General features: G+C 42.2%; 1 protein-coding gene across 5 annotated transcripts in view; it reads right to left on the reverse strand.

Moving 5' to 3' along the window:
- Window positions 1–15,566, reverse strand: part of DCLK1 (doublecortin like kinase 1) — a 351,269-nt gene that overhangs the window by 54,770 nt on the left and 280,933 nt on the right. For 4 of the 5 annotated variants that reach the window (XM_054446408.2, XM_054446409.2, XM_054446411.2 and 1 more), the window contains 4 exons: window positions 13,181–13,265; window positions 10,110–10,218; window positions 2,283–2,340; window positions 1,667–1,786 (listed from right to left, as the gene is read on the reverse strand). In XM_054446408.2, the coding sequence (XP_054302383.1) occupies window positions 1,667–1,786; window positions 2,283–2,340; window positions 10,110–10,218; window positions 13,181–13,265 (372 nt within the window). Of the gene's footprint in view, window positions 1–1,666; window positions 1,787–2,282; window positions 2,341–10,109; window positions 10,219–13,163; window positions 13,266–15,566 lie in introns of those variants that run through there. The other variant, XM_054446413.2, reaches the window with a different exon arrangement.

Raw genomic sequence — 15,566 nt, forward strand, 5'->3', positions numbered from 1 at the left:
CTAATTTTTTGTATTTTTAGTAGAGACAGGGTTTCACCATGTTGGCCAGGATGGTCTTGATCTCTTGACATCGTGATCTGCCCACCTCGGCCTCCCAAAATGCTGGGATTACAGGTGTAAGCCACCGCGCCTGGCCCATGAGACACCGCGCCCAGCTGACTTTTCTTTATTGGATTTTCAGTTTAACATTTTTACCTCCCTCAGCCTCAAACATGACAATACCCTTGTTACTATAAAAAGGCTCCCATTCTTTGAAAGAAACAAGTCTGGCCGGCACGGTGGCTCATGCCTGTAATCCCAGCACTTTGGGAGGCCGAGGTGGGTGGATCACCTGAGGTTGGGAGTTCGAGACCAGCCTGACCAACATGGAGAAACCCCATCTCTACTAAAAATACAAAATTGGCCGGGCGTGGTGGCACATGCCTGTAATCCCAGCTACTAGGGAGGCTGAGGCAGGAGAATTGCTTGAACCCAGGAGGCAGAGGTTGCGGTGAGCCGAGATCGTGCCATTGCATTCCAGCCTGGGCAACAAGAGCAAAACTCCATCTCAAAAAAAAAAAAAAAAAAAGAAAGAAAGAAAGAAAGAAAGAAACAAGTCCTAATTTGAAGTAGACTAAAAATAAGTTTCACCTATAAATACAAATAACCACTAAGTTAAAAAAAATGCCGATATGTCTAAGGTGAAGCAATTCTAAATAACAAAAACTTAAAGACCCTAGAATGAACATTTTTCATATCATCACAGATTAGCTTACTAAATGCTTTCCTTGTCTTGAATTTTTAAAAAAGAAAACCTCACATTCAAGTCAGCAGTGTGGGGATTCCAAACATGCCCTGGGAGCCTGAGGCGCCCCCTGGCGGTGCTCACAGCTGATGCAGAAGGCGGTGCAACCAATTACAACATTCTCCAACTAAGGTAGACATTACTTACACATTCAGTTTGATGAATATACTAGAAAAGACTTGAGAACACAACACCTTCATGAAAATGAAGCATGCCATTTTTTAAAACTTTTACTTCCTGAAGATGTCAAATATATGGAAGGAGAGAGAACAGGTAAGACACCTTTCATCTCCATTCAACCGTCATCAACAATTGGCTATCCCCATAGTCTATGTTTTCATAGAATAAGAAGGTAATATTATGTGACAGGATGAGATTACGACATTCACTGAAAGTCAGTACACTATTCACATCATTATTAGGACAGCGCTATTTTCCCATTATGTTGATGACTGAAAGTTTAAAGCTTGTTTTTACAAGATGGCTGGTACCTTTGGATATAGTTCATGGAAAAGTGAATGATTTTCCATTACAACAACGACAATTGTATTGGTACCTAATGCTTTGTGTGTCACACAAACTGGCGGAAGCCATCTCTTCATCCCCACAATAACACCATTAAGCAGGTATTATTAGTATTCTCACTTTACATATGCTGAAAGTGAGACATAAAGAGGTAGACCCAAAGTCATGGGCCTCTTTGTGCCAAGGCTGGGACTTGATCCCTTGTGTACCATTCTCCTGTGAACATTCCTAATCACTGGGCCAATGTACAGAAATGAGAACCTGAATACTGGTGGGAGAAAATAAGGGAAAGGGCTCTAAAATATAGGCAAGTGCGGTACCATCAATAAAGACTTATTTTCTTTCCAAAATACACACCTTTACTAATTCCATGACAAGATACAGTTCAGTTGGCACATCCATCTCCTCAATCAGAAGAACGATATTGGGATGCTTCACTCTTCTTAAAATAGACACTTCATTCTGGATCATGTGCTCCTGTCCAAAGGAAAAGTTATCTTCATCAGCTTCCACAAAAATATATGGAGGGCTAACTCAAATGAGTACAAATATACTATGTAAGGGTCAAGAGAGATGCGTTTTGGTAAAATGTAATGAGCCTGTCTTATATTCTGATATTCAGATACAGCCTAGAATTGCCAATAGATGTGGAGGTCCTTACATAATGCTTGTAAATTCAGAACCAATCATGATAACTACAGTTTCATAGCAAAGAATGGGATGAAACTTAGATCACATGAAGAAGGGAAGAGAGTAAACAAACAATAAGATAAGGAAGAGAAACCATATCTAATCATTCTGAATAACTTTTATCCCAGGGATATACATAAAATTATATTCTAGTAACTGTGTAACATTCTATTCCACCAAAATTCAACCCTTAGGGTGAACTTATGTTTGTTTAGGAGCTGATCTTTGTGTTTCTTTTGACCTCTTGAACACCCTATCTCATAAGAACAAATTTTATACATACTTTGCCTCGACATTTGCTTTTCTTGATAATTTTCAGAGCATACTCTCTAGCAGTCGATCTGCAAAGAGAAAGTTTTTGTTTTTAAAATAAAACTTAACTTCAAATCTATTGAATTATTTTTTCAGGGATCAATTTCCTACCCCATGGATCTTGCGTCATGTCATAAATATTTTGTGAAAGGATTTCCTTTCCTTTTTTTTAAAACAAACAAATAAATATGTAAATGTTGATGGACTGACCAAGTGTAAGGACAGTAAGTCTGCTGGCATAGAGAAATCTTGGGCTGTTTATGTTGCCATACTTGTAATAAAAACACTAGCACTGGCACTTTGTTCCTCGAATTGCCCACTTGTCCCTCTTCCAAGTGTACTTTCCTTCCTTTTCTTACTGTTGGGAAGCTTTTTAATGAACTTCCACTCCTGCTCTCAAAACAAAACAAACAAAACAAAACAAAACAAAACACCAGCATTGCTAGTGTGTCTTAGCTCCTCCTGTTGCCAGATTGCTCTTCCCTCCCCTTCCCTCCGAAGTAATGTAGCGGTGGCCTAGAGCAGAGATGAGTTTCCGCCCTTCCCCTTTCCTCAAGTCTCTCCTGAGGTTCTCTATCCACCCAGGGCACCTGTGACAGTTTTCTGAATGTTCATGCAATCACACTGAAGACTCTAGAGAAAGCACTCCATGCTCTTTAGACCTCAGTTCAGTGTGAGAGCCTGTGTGAGTTCTGCTGGAGAACTCATAGATGATATGCTCAAGGTGTAAAGAAAGGGATAAAATCTATTTCAGAGCTCCCTGGGACCCCTGGGCCCTTTTATGGGCTGTCTCATTTCATTGAAAGAAAATGAAGGTGACAATGAAAATCCACTCACTTCCCAAAGCCACATGGCAGCATTAAAATTGGACTCTGAGTTCTCCAGGCCCCTGCTCCCTGCATAGCACAGTGAACGCCGCCCCTCCTCTGTGATAGGTGTAGGAGGAAGGATTTAGTCGTATCGCTATCTTTAAACAGCTTCCTAATTTGTGCTAACATTGCTAAGAAACTGTAGTGACAAACACAAGAACATGTTTATTATTAAAGGGCACAATGCATACTTCATAATCATGGTAAACCACGATTTCACAAGCATTGCTTGTTTTATTTCTGGTGTGAAATCGAGAGAGCCTAGCTTTTTATCTGTAGATAAAAGCCAATTTTGTGGATCCAATGGGCACAAATAGTAATGAGGTTCATTAAGAACATGCTTTTAAAATAGGGCTTTAAAATCTTCAGTATGGTAAATTAAATGGGATTTCCTGGTTATATGGTTATAGCAAGAAAATGATTTGCCTCTAAGCAAATCAAGAGGCCAGGCATTAATGTGTTCTGAGGGCATTCTAGAAATTTTTCATGTCATTTACTTCTACAAATGCTTCTTCCATGACACTTCCAGGCTTTTTCATGGTGCCGGCCTCAAAAAACAGTGAGCACTGAATTATGATTCTATCTGCTGAATAAAATCACAAGATGATGACTTTGAAGCCTCTTTTCCTCACTAGAGGGCTTTGGGGTTCAGGTGATAGAAGGTAAACCCTTCGCTTCAGGGCTCCCCTCCTGCAGATATGCGGCTGTCCAGAGGAGTTCCCATAGCTTTCACTCAGGAAGGGAATGCACCAGAAGCCCAAGGATGCCCCTGCCACTGTCTCTGTTGATCCTTCAACAAAGACTCTGCCATGGCTGGGCACAGAGACCATGATGGGGTGTGAGCCAGGCTGTGGCTAAATGCACGGCTTGATGTGCTAGATGTTCCCACATAAACACTAGACCACCAGCAAGACTGTGGGGTAGAGGAGGAGAAGGCACTGCAGTGTAAACCAAATATTTTTTATTTGGTTTAAAAATATTTAACATTAGAAATTTAAAATGTGGGCTGGAGCAGTGGCTCATGCCTATAATCCCAGCACTTTGGGAGGTCAAGGTGGGCGGATCACTTGAGGTCAGAAGTTCGAGACCAGCCTGGTAAACATGGTGAAACCCTGACTCTACTGAAAAAAAATACAAAAATTAGCCAGGCATGGTGTTGCGTGCCTGTAATCCCAGCTACTTGGGAGGCTGAGCCCAGGAGGTGAAGGCTGCAGTGAGCCAAGATCATGCCACTGCACTCCAGCCTGGGTGACAGAGAAATTTAAAATGTAAAAGCAAACATAAATGAGAAAATGAGAAAGTGAAATGATTCATGTGTGAAGAGATTCTTCATTGTAGAAGCTCTATATCCTATAAGACCACAGGGTCCCTCTAAGTAGGTTCTTCTTAAGAAGCTCCTGTAGAGTTTGTCTGCAAACTTTAAAATACTTAAGAGGAAAACTAAAAGCTCAAGTGTTTCTGGATTCTGCTTTTCATAAATTACTAAAAAATTATGATAAAGCAAATCTCAGGTTGGAATACATGAGCAATTTCCTATCTGGCTTAACATGTCCCATTGGATGGCAGGGAATCTAGACCATTGCACTGCCTGCCTGGGTAACCATCAGCAATCCCAGGCAGGGCCAGAGAGCAAGAAGGGATGTCTGTGAGGCTGAAAAATAAAAGCTGCCGTTCCCTTCACCACCTCCACAAAGGGGATGGATGGACAGGACCGTGCTGGTCAGAAGAGAAAGTGGTTTCTTAGCTTGGTGATTTCCCCATGTTTGCCATTTGGTGCTCTTTTCTCTTGAAGGAGTAATTTTAAAGCACTCAATCCTCAGGGCTGGTGTAGAGCACAGGAGGGCTGAACTCCCTTTACAGCCAGCCAGACAAGAAGCAGGATCCCCAGTGAGCCAGAGGGTGTGTTGGCTCCCAGCAGGCCAAGGAAGCAGGTTCTGTCCTGAGCCTACAGCTGAAGGGAAGAGGGCAGCAAACCTAGGGCTTACTAGGAACGAAGACCTTGTGGATTTCCACTATAGAACCTTTCGTAATAGGATTAAACCTTCCATTACATCTACTCATATTTCATAGTGGACAATGAGCGCCACAGAGGACCACCAAATTAATGTTGCACCTTTTCTTTTTTGATTCCCTGAGGGCCGAACTATAAAGCCACATAATAAAATCCATAATAAAAGCCACATAATAAAAATTAATTCCTAGAATCACAGGTTTATAGGAAAGTAGCTAGTCCAGAAAGTGTGCCTGAAAACAGGTGTTAGGACTAAATGTGTGTCATAAGAATAAGAATATAAGTGTCTGCTTTAAGTGAAAACACTTGGCAAGAAATCGAATCTTATATAACGAATTCGCCTTCCTACATACCTTGAACTCTGAGGACTGCTGTGCCTGTGTAATTATTCAGCAGTGGGACGCAGGGCTCTTTGGCGGATTTAGAGGGGAACGAGACCTGATCCTTGTCTTCAAGGTGTCTACGTTTGAGTGTACTGAGAAGAATACTAGATGACCTGACTGATTACTGGTGAGGTGAATACAGGCCATTTGCTTGCTTGTTTATGAAATTGTGTTCTTGACCTTTTACAGAACCCTCTTTGCAACAACAAAAACAGCAGCAACAGAAAACTTTGTCTTCCTCCTTGACTGAGGGAAATCAATTTGTAAGGTTGCCTTCTTATTAAGTGTGACCCAAGGTTAGAACCCAAACTACTAGAGGGAAATTTTCAAATTTTACAAACTTGAATTAAATCCAACTTTTGGTGTTTGTGCTAAAAATGGTTTGGAGAGAGCTGTCTTGTTTAACTGAGTGATTCCCAACTCAGGCCAGTCTTCTGCCCTCTACACCCCTCACCCAGGGAGTGTAGCAGAATGCTTGTCAAAAAAAGAAATGGGCCAGGCATGGTGGTTCACACCTGTCATCCCAGCACTTTGAGAGGCCGGGGCAGGAGGATCACTTGAGATCAAGAGTTTGAGACCAGCCTGGGCCACATAGTGAGACCCATCTACAAAAAATAAAAACCAAAAAATTAGCAAGGCATGGTGGTGTGCACCTATACTCCTAGCTATTCAGGAGGCCAAGGCAGGAGAAGGGATCACTTGAGCCCGGAACTTTGAGACTGCAATGAGCTATGATCTTGCCACTGCACTCCAGCCTGGGTGACACGGCAAGACCCTGTCTCAAAAAAAGGTAGTGGTGTGGAAATGGCTAGCAAAGATTGGGATGCTCTAAGCTAACATGGTTTCTCTTGTTGCTGTTGTTTGCTATGTTTTGAAGGATTTAGAAAAAGAGTAAATGGAGAAGGAAAAGCAGCTCCCAAGCATTCCTCTCCCATAGCATTCATTGAATTTCATGGCAATCCTTGTTTGTGGGTAAAGTTCTCTATATGGGGCTGTCTTGTCTCTCTCTGTAACCCCAGAAGTGCCCAGCATAAGCCTGAACTAGGAGGTGCTCTGCATATATTGTGGAAACTCCAGAGGATGGTGGCAGTTAGCACAATGACAGGAATACCACCCTCAACACTAGCAAAAAGGAGTTAGTAACACGCCGTTTGTTTACCAAGTAATCCTAACAAAGCCCAATCTCAGTCTCCTCCATAAAGAGATAACTGCCAAGAGCAGAGAGCAGAGAACTGAGGCATTCCAGAGTGTCTTGTCAGACAGCTCCCAAGTGGAATTTGATTTTGAATTTGACAAGGGCCCTATGGCTCTCAGGAGCCAGGGGCTCCTCAGGAAGGAAAGAAGGAAGAACAGTAATCCACTAGCCAAGAGCAGTGATCTAAGCTTCAGCACAAGGCATCCTCCAAATTCCAGTTCTGATGGAAATACTTTCAAACTATAGACACATAGTCGCTTTGTTGAGGTTATTGAGAATTTTGAAGATTTTCTAGGTGGAAGCAATGCATTTTGGTGACCCTAAGGTCTCTGCTTGTTCTGCTGGGTTTGAGCCTGCTTATGTTCATTGCTAGAGCCAGCAGCTTGGCTGCACACATCCTCAGGCTTATAGGTGCCGGTGGGAGAGACAGAAGCATCCGCAGCAAGGATTTTAATTCAGCTCTGGTGCCTATATCACTAAGCAATGCCAGCAGTGCAGGTGGGGAAGACGACCAAGAGCCACCAGGGGCACCAACCCTGCTCATGACTATATCACCCCTACCCTTGGCTCGTGTAGTTATTAGTCCACACGGAGCCAGGAAAGTTAGGGATGAAGGGGATCTCACATCACGCCCTCTACTTATTCTCTGACTGCTCATTAGTGCTTTCCTGCTCTTTGAGTTTGCTATGGGGCCTCAAAATGCTCCACAAAACAGCTTCAAAGTAGAGCATGTCTCTTCCAGCTGGAGTCACAGTCCACTAACTTCCTTTAGCATGTCCCAGGTACCCCAGAGGCCACTCAAGAAGTTACTCCTGGAGCATGGGCAGAAATCTAAATGGACCTAGCTGCCAAAGACTATGCCGGAACAGGACCACAGAAAGACATCGTTATTGTGTCCATTGTTGTAGACAAATCTTGCCTGTGACAGGATATGATTAGCAGAGGAGAGGCATATTCACCCTTGGTAATACATATTCATCCTTCCAAACACAGCAGAATGTACCCGCAAGCAATGGGTGCTATTCACAACATTCTTCGCTGGCTTTTTATTTTCTTGGACCTCTGGAAAATATTAGAAGAATGTTTTGTGATACCTCTGGGTAGAGAGGGCACATGCCATATGTCCTCGTTCAGCAGGAGCTGAATACTAACTTCATGGAGCAATCTGGTGTTTAGGTTCTGAAGTTTCATACAGTGAGACCCAAGATGTGAACTCATGCAAAACAAACACAATCCAAGTTAGAAAGAAACAAATTGATTCTGGATGGAGAAATGGGAAATTTCTATTGTGAGAAGGCCAGTCCTGTTGGACTAAGACATCAGCCCGATCCAAGAACTAGCTAGGAGAAACAGCACATGCCACCATGTCAGACTTAACAGATGATGGATGCTGGCAAATCACCAGACACCCTACAACTCAGGGGCATGGCAATCTGCTAGAAATGGGGTTTTCTGCTACAGTGGAAATAAAGCCAAAAAAAGCCAGATTTACTATCAGTAGAAGCATCAATGAAATATAAAATTATATAAGCACACATGCATTTGCATGCACGCTTCTATCCATTACCATAGGAATGGCTTTCCCAAATTAGTTAGTCTTATTTGTACAGGGCCAAAGGGAACGTGTGTGATTTTGGCTCAGCTAAGGCAGAGTCTTATGGGAGACTCCTTGTTAGTGGAGTAGAGTGGTTAAAAGTGTGGTTTTTGGAGCTGGGCTCAGACCTATGTCTTGCTAAGTACTTCTTAGCCGACTGACCTTGGGCACTTAACGTGTCCATGCTTTCTATCTATATGTGGAGACAACAATACTGATATTATGAAAGTATTGTGTTAATTAAATGAAATGTCATAAATTAAGGACTTTGTAGATAGTTTATGCTCAGCAAAGCGAGGTTGCTCCTGCTTTGGGGGGTGTGAGGCCCAGGAATGCAATGGACATTTTGCATGTTTGGCACAAATGTGCCAAATGGCCAAGCTTCGTGGAGAGGTGGGGGAATGAGAGGGAGAGAGGAGAACGGTGGCCTGGCAGCATCAACTCACGGATTTTTCAAGCTCCCTATGACTCATGCCCCTCCTGGATGCACAGTGGCTGCTCAGCTGGGTCTCTGTCCCTGTTGGGAATATCCTAGCCTTGCTGACATGTTGGAGTAGAACAAGGTTTGAGATCCACTGCACAAAGGTCGATAAGGAGGGCTCTGCTACCTGAGCTGGTAGCATCTTTGGAAGCATCTTTGGAAGATGCTTCCAAAGAGCAGCAAGGGGTGCCGGGAGCACATAAGTGACTATTGGCCAAATGAAGAACCCTCATGAGACGTGGGGCCCTGTAGAGACTGCCAGCTCTGATATGGCAGGAACCTGTGCTTCTAAATCAAGCCCGTAGAGGAGGCAAGGTCTAGATCTTCCAGGCCAAAGCCTTCTCATCTGTCTTCTCTCCTCAGTCGTCCTCTCTGAGTGGAGCTTAGGAGCGTGATTCTCGGAGGATTAAGAATGGGCAGGGTGTCCAGCCCCACTGCGGGCAAAGAAAGGTGACAGGGAAGTGTGTACACCCCAGGCCAGCCCCCAGAAAGCCAGAGGACACAGTCCCTCAAGGAATGAGGCAAGTTCCCCCAACTTTTCAGTATTCTGCCTGCCAGCCCTGAGGAGAAGCTGCTGGCTGACCAGCTTCCCTAAAGCAAGCAGCTGCTCAGGAAAAGAAACCCAAATCTGATACCGAGTGGAGGGCCTGAGGCCCCCATAGCTGGGTTGTAACTTTATCAGTTGTCACTTTTCCATCTAGTAGCCACCAGCTAACATCCTCGATTAGGTATCTAGAAGCTCAGGATAGACCCTTCCCTTTGGCCTGCAGAGTACCGGGTTCATTCATTTTAATACGTCTTAATGTATTAAATACCACTTCTGTTGGGGTCAATACACATGCGTTTTAAAGCTTTTCAAGATGATCGTGTATGTATTTCATCTTATGCCAGTATGCATTACAGACATAAACTCTCACAAGAACTTTCTGACCTCTACAAAATATGTCATAAAAAGTGTGTGAGAAAAACTATTCAATATGGTTTTTAACAACAATAAAAAGGCTTACCTGAAAGAGCTGGCAACGTCTCTCTGAGTACATTTAAAAAAATCAAAGACTTTAATTTATAGATTGTCCCCAGGTATCACTACATTTTTCAAATCTGTTGTTAGATGGGTCTTTCTTTTGCAAAAAATTCTTTTGCATTTGGGGTTGAGACATTAACTTATTCCATATGTGCCACAGACTGGAAATAGAGACACAATCTTGGAAAACATAACGCCAAATGTAACCTTTAAGGTTTGATGCAAATGATATCCTTCTTACCTTTCTACACATTCCTTGACAACAGCAAAATTTCCATCTCCTATTGTTCTTCCGACTTTATATCGTTCTGTTATTGTAGCTGGAATCTGGAAGCCTTCCTCCGACACTTCTGAAAGAATCATTAATACTTTTTTATTGGTTGAAAGGGAATACAGATGTTGCACAAGGAAACATTTAAAAGTATCATCTAATTGACTGGAATGGATTCAGAATCAATATGTCATTCTCTGTACAGTGAGGCAACTGCCTCCCCACCCTTGCTGACATTGTATATACTCAACAGTTTTTACTAAGACAAATGATAAAATAAAAAGAAAGGTAAGGGGTCCACTCCCACCTATATAAGAGAAACTTGAGTTTTCTGATGCCGTGGGGATTCTCAGGAGGAAGCATTGCTCCTTTTACTTCATGCCAATTTGATCAATAGTGTTTACTGAATACCCACTGTGTACAGAAAAATAGCATTCCCATGTATGGCGCAGGAGGCAACTGCAGTTCACAAGGGACTCTGGGCTGCTTGACACTGTATAAGCATGAAAATTGCCTGCTGTTTGGACACTTAGTTTTACTACATCCTGAAATGGAAATCTCCGTAAAATTCCTTATGAACTAAGCACTGATGGCCACCCGTCCTCGGTATCAATGAGCAGACTTTAGACAAATGTTCTCACCAGCAACCTGCATAGCAGATGTTGAGTTAAAATTACAATATCTATTATGTCTGTGAATGGAACAGTTTTGTAGTTTCAATTATGTTAGTGCCACTAACACAACACATTTTCCCCCTGAAAATGCATTTTGAAATATTTTACAAATGCCTAATAATGCTTTAAATATCTAAGGCCATAAAACTAAATAAGCCACAGTTAGGTCACGTAAATATACTGGATAACCTTTAACATCTTAAGGGTGTAAAAAGTCTTTTATAGCTGGGCTCTAAAATGTACATGCTTTAAAGTGATAAATCCCAGCTCTCCCTTAGGCAACCTGAATGCAAAATGTGATGGAACCCTGGTGTGTTTTCTAAATGTACTCCTCTTCCGACCTTTCGTCATAAACTGAGACTAAACATCTCTCCTCAAAATAAAACTTTAGGGGGTGAATGGGCTTTCTTAGTAGTTTTTGTATTCATGCTTGCTCTGTATTGTTGGAGACTCATAATCAAATGGAGACTCATAATCATCAGATATCTGCATGAGGGCCTTTCTTCTCGATTTATGATGATGCTCAGTTGGCATCAATCTGAATTCTAGAGTGGATGAAATTTCTGGAAAGTGTTGAACAAATGTAGGACATTTGCTGCTGCTATTTTTGTCCTTGGCATTGGTACAGCCTCTTCACCCCTTTATAGGTGACATTTCCCTCTTACCCTGCTAGAAGCCATCTAGGTGGTCTCTAGAATAAAGTGAGGGCTGCAGCCAATCCCCCTAATCCCATCTCACCCCTCTAAAGAAGCCACAATTTTGCCTCTGTGTGAAGGACTCAGCCAGGCGAGTTTTGTCTACTGCAAAGCACCCAAATTTACAAAACAGCTCCCAGATGACACAATCTTAAGGCTCTTTACTATGTGGCTAAGAAAGGAACCCTCCTTGGCTGTTGGGTACAAGTGTGACCCTCCAGGTGGGAAATGGAAGAAGGTACTTCCATCCTGCCTTCTGGTGGGAGCATTCACTGAGACACCCATTCAAAGCACATGGCTTGGGATTTTTTTTCCTTGACTATTCATAAAAGGTACCTTTTCTCACTTTTGGTTAAGAAGGCTCAGCCAGGCTGGATGTGGTGGCTCATGCCTGTAATCCTAACACTTTGGGAGGCCGAGGCAGGTGGATCACTTGAGACCAGGAGTTTGAAATCAGCCTGCCCAAGATGGAAAAATCCCATTTCTACTAAAAATACAAAAATTAGCTGGGCATGGTGGCAGATGCCTGTAATCCCAACTACTCAGGAGGCTGAGGCAGGAGAATTGCTTGAACCTGGGAGGTAGAAGTTGCAGTGAGCTGAGACAGTGTCATTGCACTCTAGCCTGAGAGACAGAGCGAGACTCCATCTCAAAAAAAAAAGAAAAGAAAAAAAAAAAAAGGCTTAGCCAAAGGCTTAAATCAAGAACCATTTCATTTCATTCAAAGAATACAAAACACTTTGGAACAAAAGAGACTTCTAGGTGGCTGAATTTCATATTTCTGGAAATACAAAAAATTATGATGTTGCATTGTAGTCAGAAAATAATTATACTGTAAATCACATATTTCACTTAATATAATAAAAGCACTTCCCAAAGGGTACTTTTTTCGGAAAAAAAATTAAATCATATCATTTAAAACAAATAAGAGAAGCGGATTCCTTGACAGTGGCTTGATGGTATCACTTTTATCTTTTCCAAATACTTCCCCACAGTTGATTTGAACCTGGTAACAGCCTTCAGGAAGGAAATAGGTGTGATTCACAATCTCCACTTCATAGGAGAGGAAGTAAGATGCAGAGAGTTGAAAATGCTTGTCCAAAACAATCCAGTGAGTTAGTGAAAAAGTCATTTCTGGAATCCTGATCATTTGACCACATCACAGAGACATTCTGCAGTGAATTAGCTCAAGGATATTTTTGCAATTTCCACCAATTCTTTTTGTAAAACCATTATTTCATGTATTGAGTTCACCTAATTGACAGTACATTTGTGAGACTATAACAGTCAAAAGAATAAATTGTCTTTAAATTTGGCCTTTGTTCACTTAAAGTAACACTAAAAGGGAACAGAGTTTGGGAAAACAAAAGCAGCCACGATCCCAGCGATCCCCTCTTATTTCCAAAGCAGGCAATAGCTGGCCTTCTTAGGATACACGTGCCCTCAGTGGATGGGAAATGTCTCTGAAATGGGCCAACTTCCCCTTCCCATTCTCACAGAGCAGATACCAGTCCTTAGTGGGCACCATATTCAACCCTATCCCCTCGTGATTGACCCTCAGGAGCTGCTCAGCCTTGTCCATGTCATTCCGCTTGAGAAGCTACAGTTTCTTGGAGTAAATTTAGCCAACCCATCCTCTGCCTCCTCAGATACCAAGTCCCAAGCTCATCACCTTCTCCAGGGCCATCGTTCTCATCCATCGAGCTGCAGACTTTGGTGGACGCAAGTGACGTAGAGGAGCCGCCATGCTGAGAGCTCTGTAGGGGAACAGAAACCAGTAATTCAAAAACTGGGTCAGAATGCCTGAGTTTCCAGGGACCATGCCCAGCCCAGAATCTCAGGAGAAAACTTTGCCCATGCTAGGGAGGATTTGATCTTAACACTTGGAAAAAGACGTCTTCAGCATATTCAACTGGGGCCACATCTCCCTCTCTCCCTATTAACCAAGAATAGACTATGATAAGAGGATCAAGCTGGTTATTGTGAACTTGAATGTTCCATGACTTCTTATTCCTTTTGCTCAAAATCAGGGTCCTTTAGCTCGCTGTTTGGGTTTGCAGAGTTCAGGCATCTCACCTCACTCTTCCACAGTCTATCAGCAAATGGCCCTCAGATGTGGCACCATTCTGATCCCATCCACTATTTTTTCTATTTTTCTGACAGAAAACATTTCTCTTCAGTTTGTTTTTATAAAATGTCCTAAAAAAAATTAAATGCTACACCTTACCACAACTTTAGGGGAAAGGTTAAAGAGTGGGGTTGTCATTTCCATTCTGAGATCAAAACATAAGCACTGAGTAGGTTATTGGTTTGTTAAACGTTACATAATGAGTCTGAAGTAAAGACAACAATAAAAGCCTAAGCCTTGTAGTTTTGTTTGATTTTGACCCAAGATCCATGAAAGCAAACAGGTTAACAACTGTATGAGAGACCTCAGAGGACAAAACAGTACCAAATATTTAATATTATGATTGGCTATGGGGCAGTACTTTAACAATGAATGTTTCCATCTCTGCATCTATTTCCTGAGAAAACAATTTGCACATTTCAATGCTATTTCTAAATAGTGAACACAGCTTGTCCTAAAAGATCTTCCTTCTGTTTCCCTGGGTTTATCCACTTGGTTGGCCTGATGGGAGCAGGAGGCGGTGAGGGGGCGGGCGGCATTGGCTCATGGTGCTGGCTGTCTGTGGAGCAGAGAGAAGGGAAAGAGCATCTGTAGTTGAATTAATAATGAAGAGGTGGCGAGAAGCAAAGCTGACCTATTTTTCCTCTGCTTACCTGTTTCCCTTCAACCTCCTCCCCAACCCATTCAGCCTTAAAGTATGTACAAAGTAGGAGGAAAGAGGTTTGATGTAATTTCATTATGGTCTACAGTATCCTGCATAGGAGATTCAAAGATTTTAGTTTTCATTAAAAGATTAATAGAGTTGGGAAAATGCTGCCTAAGTCACTGCAGAGCCATCTAAGTCAAACATCACCGAACGTTTTCCTGGATGTGACTAAGATGAGCACGTCCCATTGGTCAAGCTCATCAAAGCTCACAGTTGACACCATTGGGATGAAAGTTAAAGTAATAGCAATAGTACATCTGCTTTTCTACAGAACAGGCTAAAAGTTGAGAGATGACCCTTGTATACCCCTGAATACTACACAGTTTGTGTAATGTGCCCATTATTTTCCAATATTATAAAAATCCCCCCTCAGTAAGCCTGGTGACTTGAACTGTTTTTCTATCTTTTGTAACCAGCAGCACACATTTGTCATATGTCAGGCTACAAAAACGGATTGAGATAGTCACCTTGACACAGAGTTTTTCTCAGTGTGACACTATGTACCCATAACCCACTCTGTGGAAGGGACTATAAATGTAGGAGCTTCTAAGCCACCCTCTGCTGACTTTTATGGATGGACGTCTTTTTGTGAAAACCTTGTATTTATAATATTGCAGTATGAGAATGACACAAGGCAGATTCATTATGTCAATAACCGAAGAAAATAAACAACCACATTTGAGGGGAAGGTGTGTGTTTTCCAGAACAGTGAGATCCTTCATCCTCTGGGTCATTGTTTTTGCTGCAGACATAATGGTGTTCCAAACAGAAAAGCACTAAGTAAATGTCTACAATGTAGACCTTCTCTTCTGGGCTTTCTGGACCTTGAATTTCTTCCAGCAGCAGCACAAATGGTATTTCATAATGGAGACACATGGTGTGGTTTAGGCTGGCAGGTGCTGCCTTGTCACGTGGTGTTTTAAATTTAGAATACAAAGACACATTCTTTCACCAAATTAATAGACCAGTAGCATGTTTCCTAGCAAAGATGTTCACAATTTAGACACTCAGTCCCAAAAGCTTGTTCTTTTAGTAAGAACATCAGGTATTCGATACAGAGCTCTGACCCATAGTACGTGAAAACATCTTTTAAACTGTAACATTCTATAAACTTGTGGGCTATTATTCACTCTACCACCTTATCAACTAATGAATTGGATTTCACAGTGCCACCAAATGGCTGATCCCTGAATGCTTGTCACAATGCCAGCTGGGTTTTCTCTG

Source organism: Pongo pygmaeus, chromosome 14, assembly GCF_028885625.2.
Source record: "Pongo pygmaeus isolate AG05252 chromosome 14, NHGRI_mPonPyg2-v2.0_pri, whole genome shotgun sequence".
Classification (NCBI taxonomy): Eukaryota; Metazoa; Chordata; class Mammalia; order Primates; family Hominidae; genus Pongo; species Pongo pygmaeus.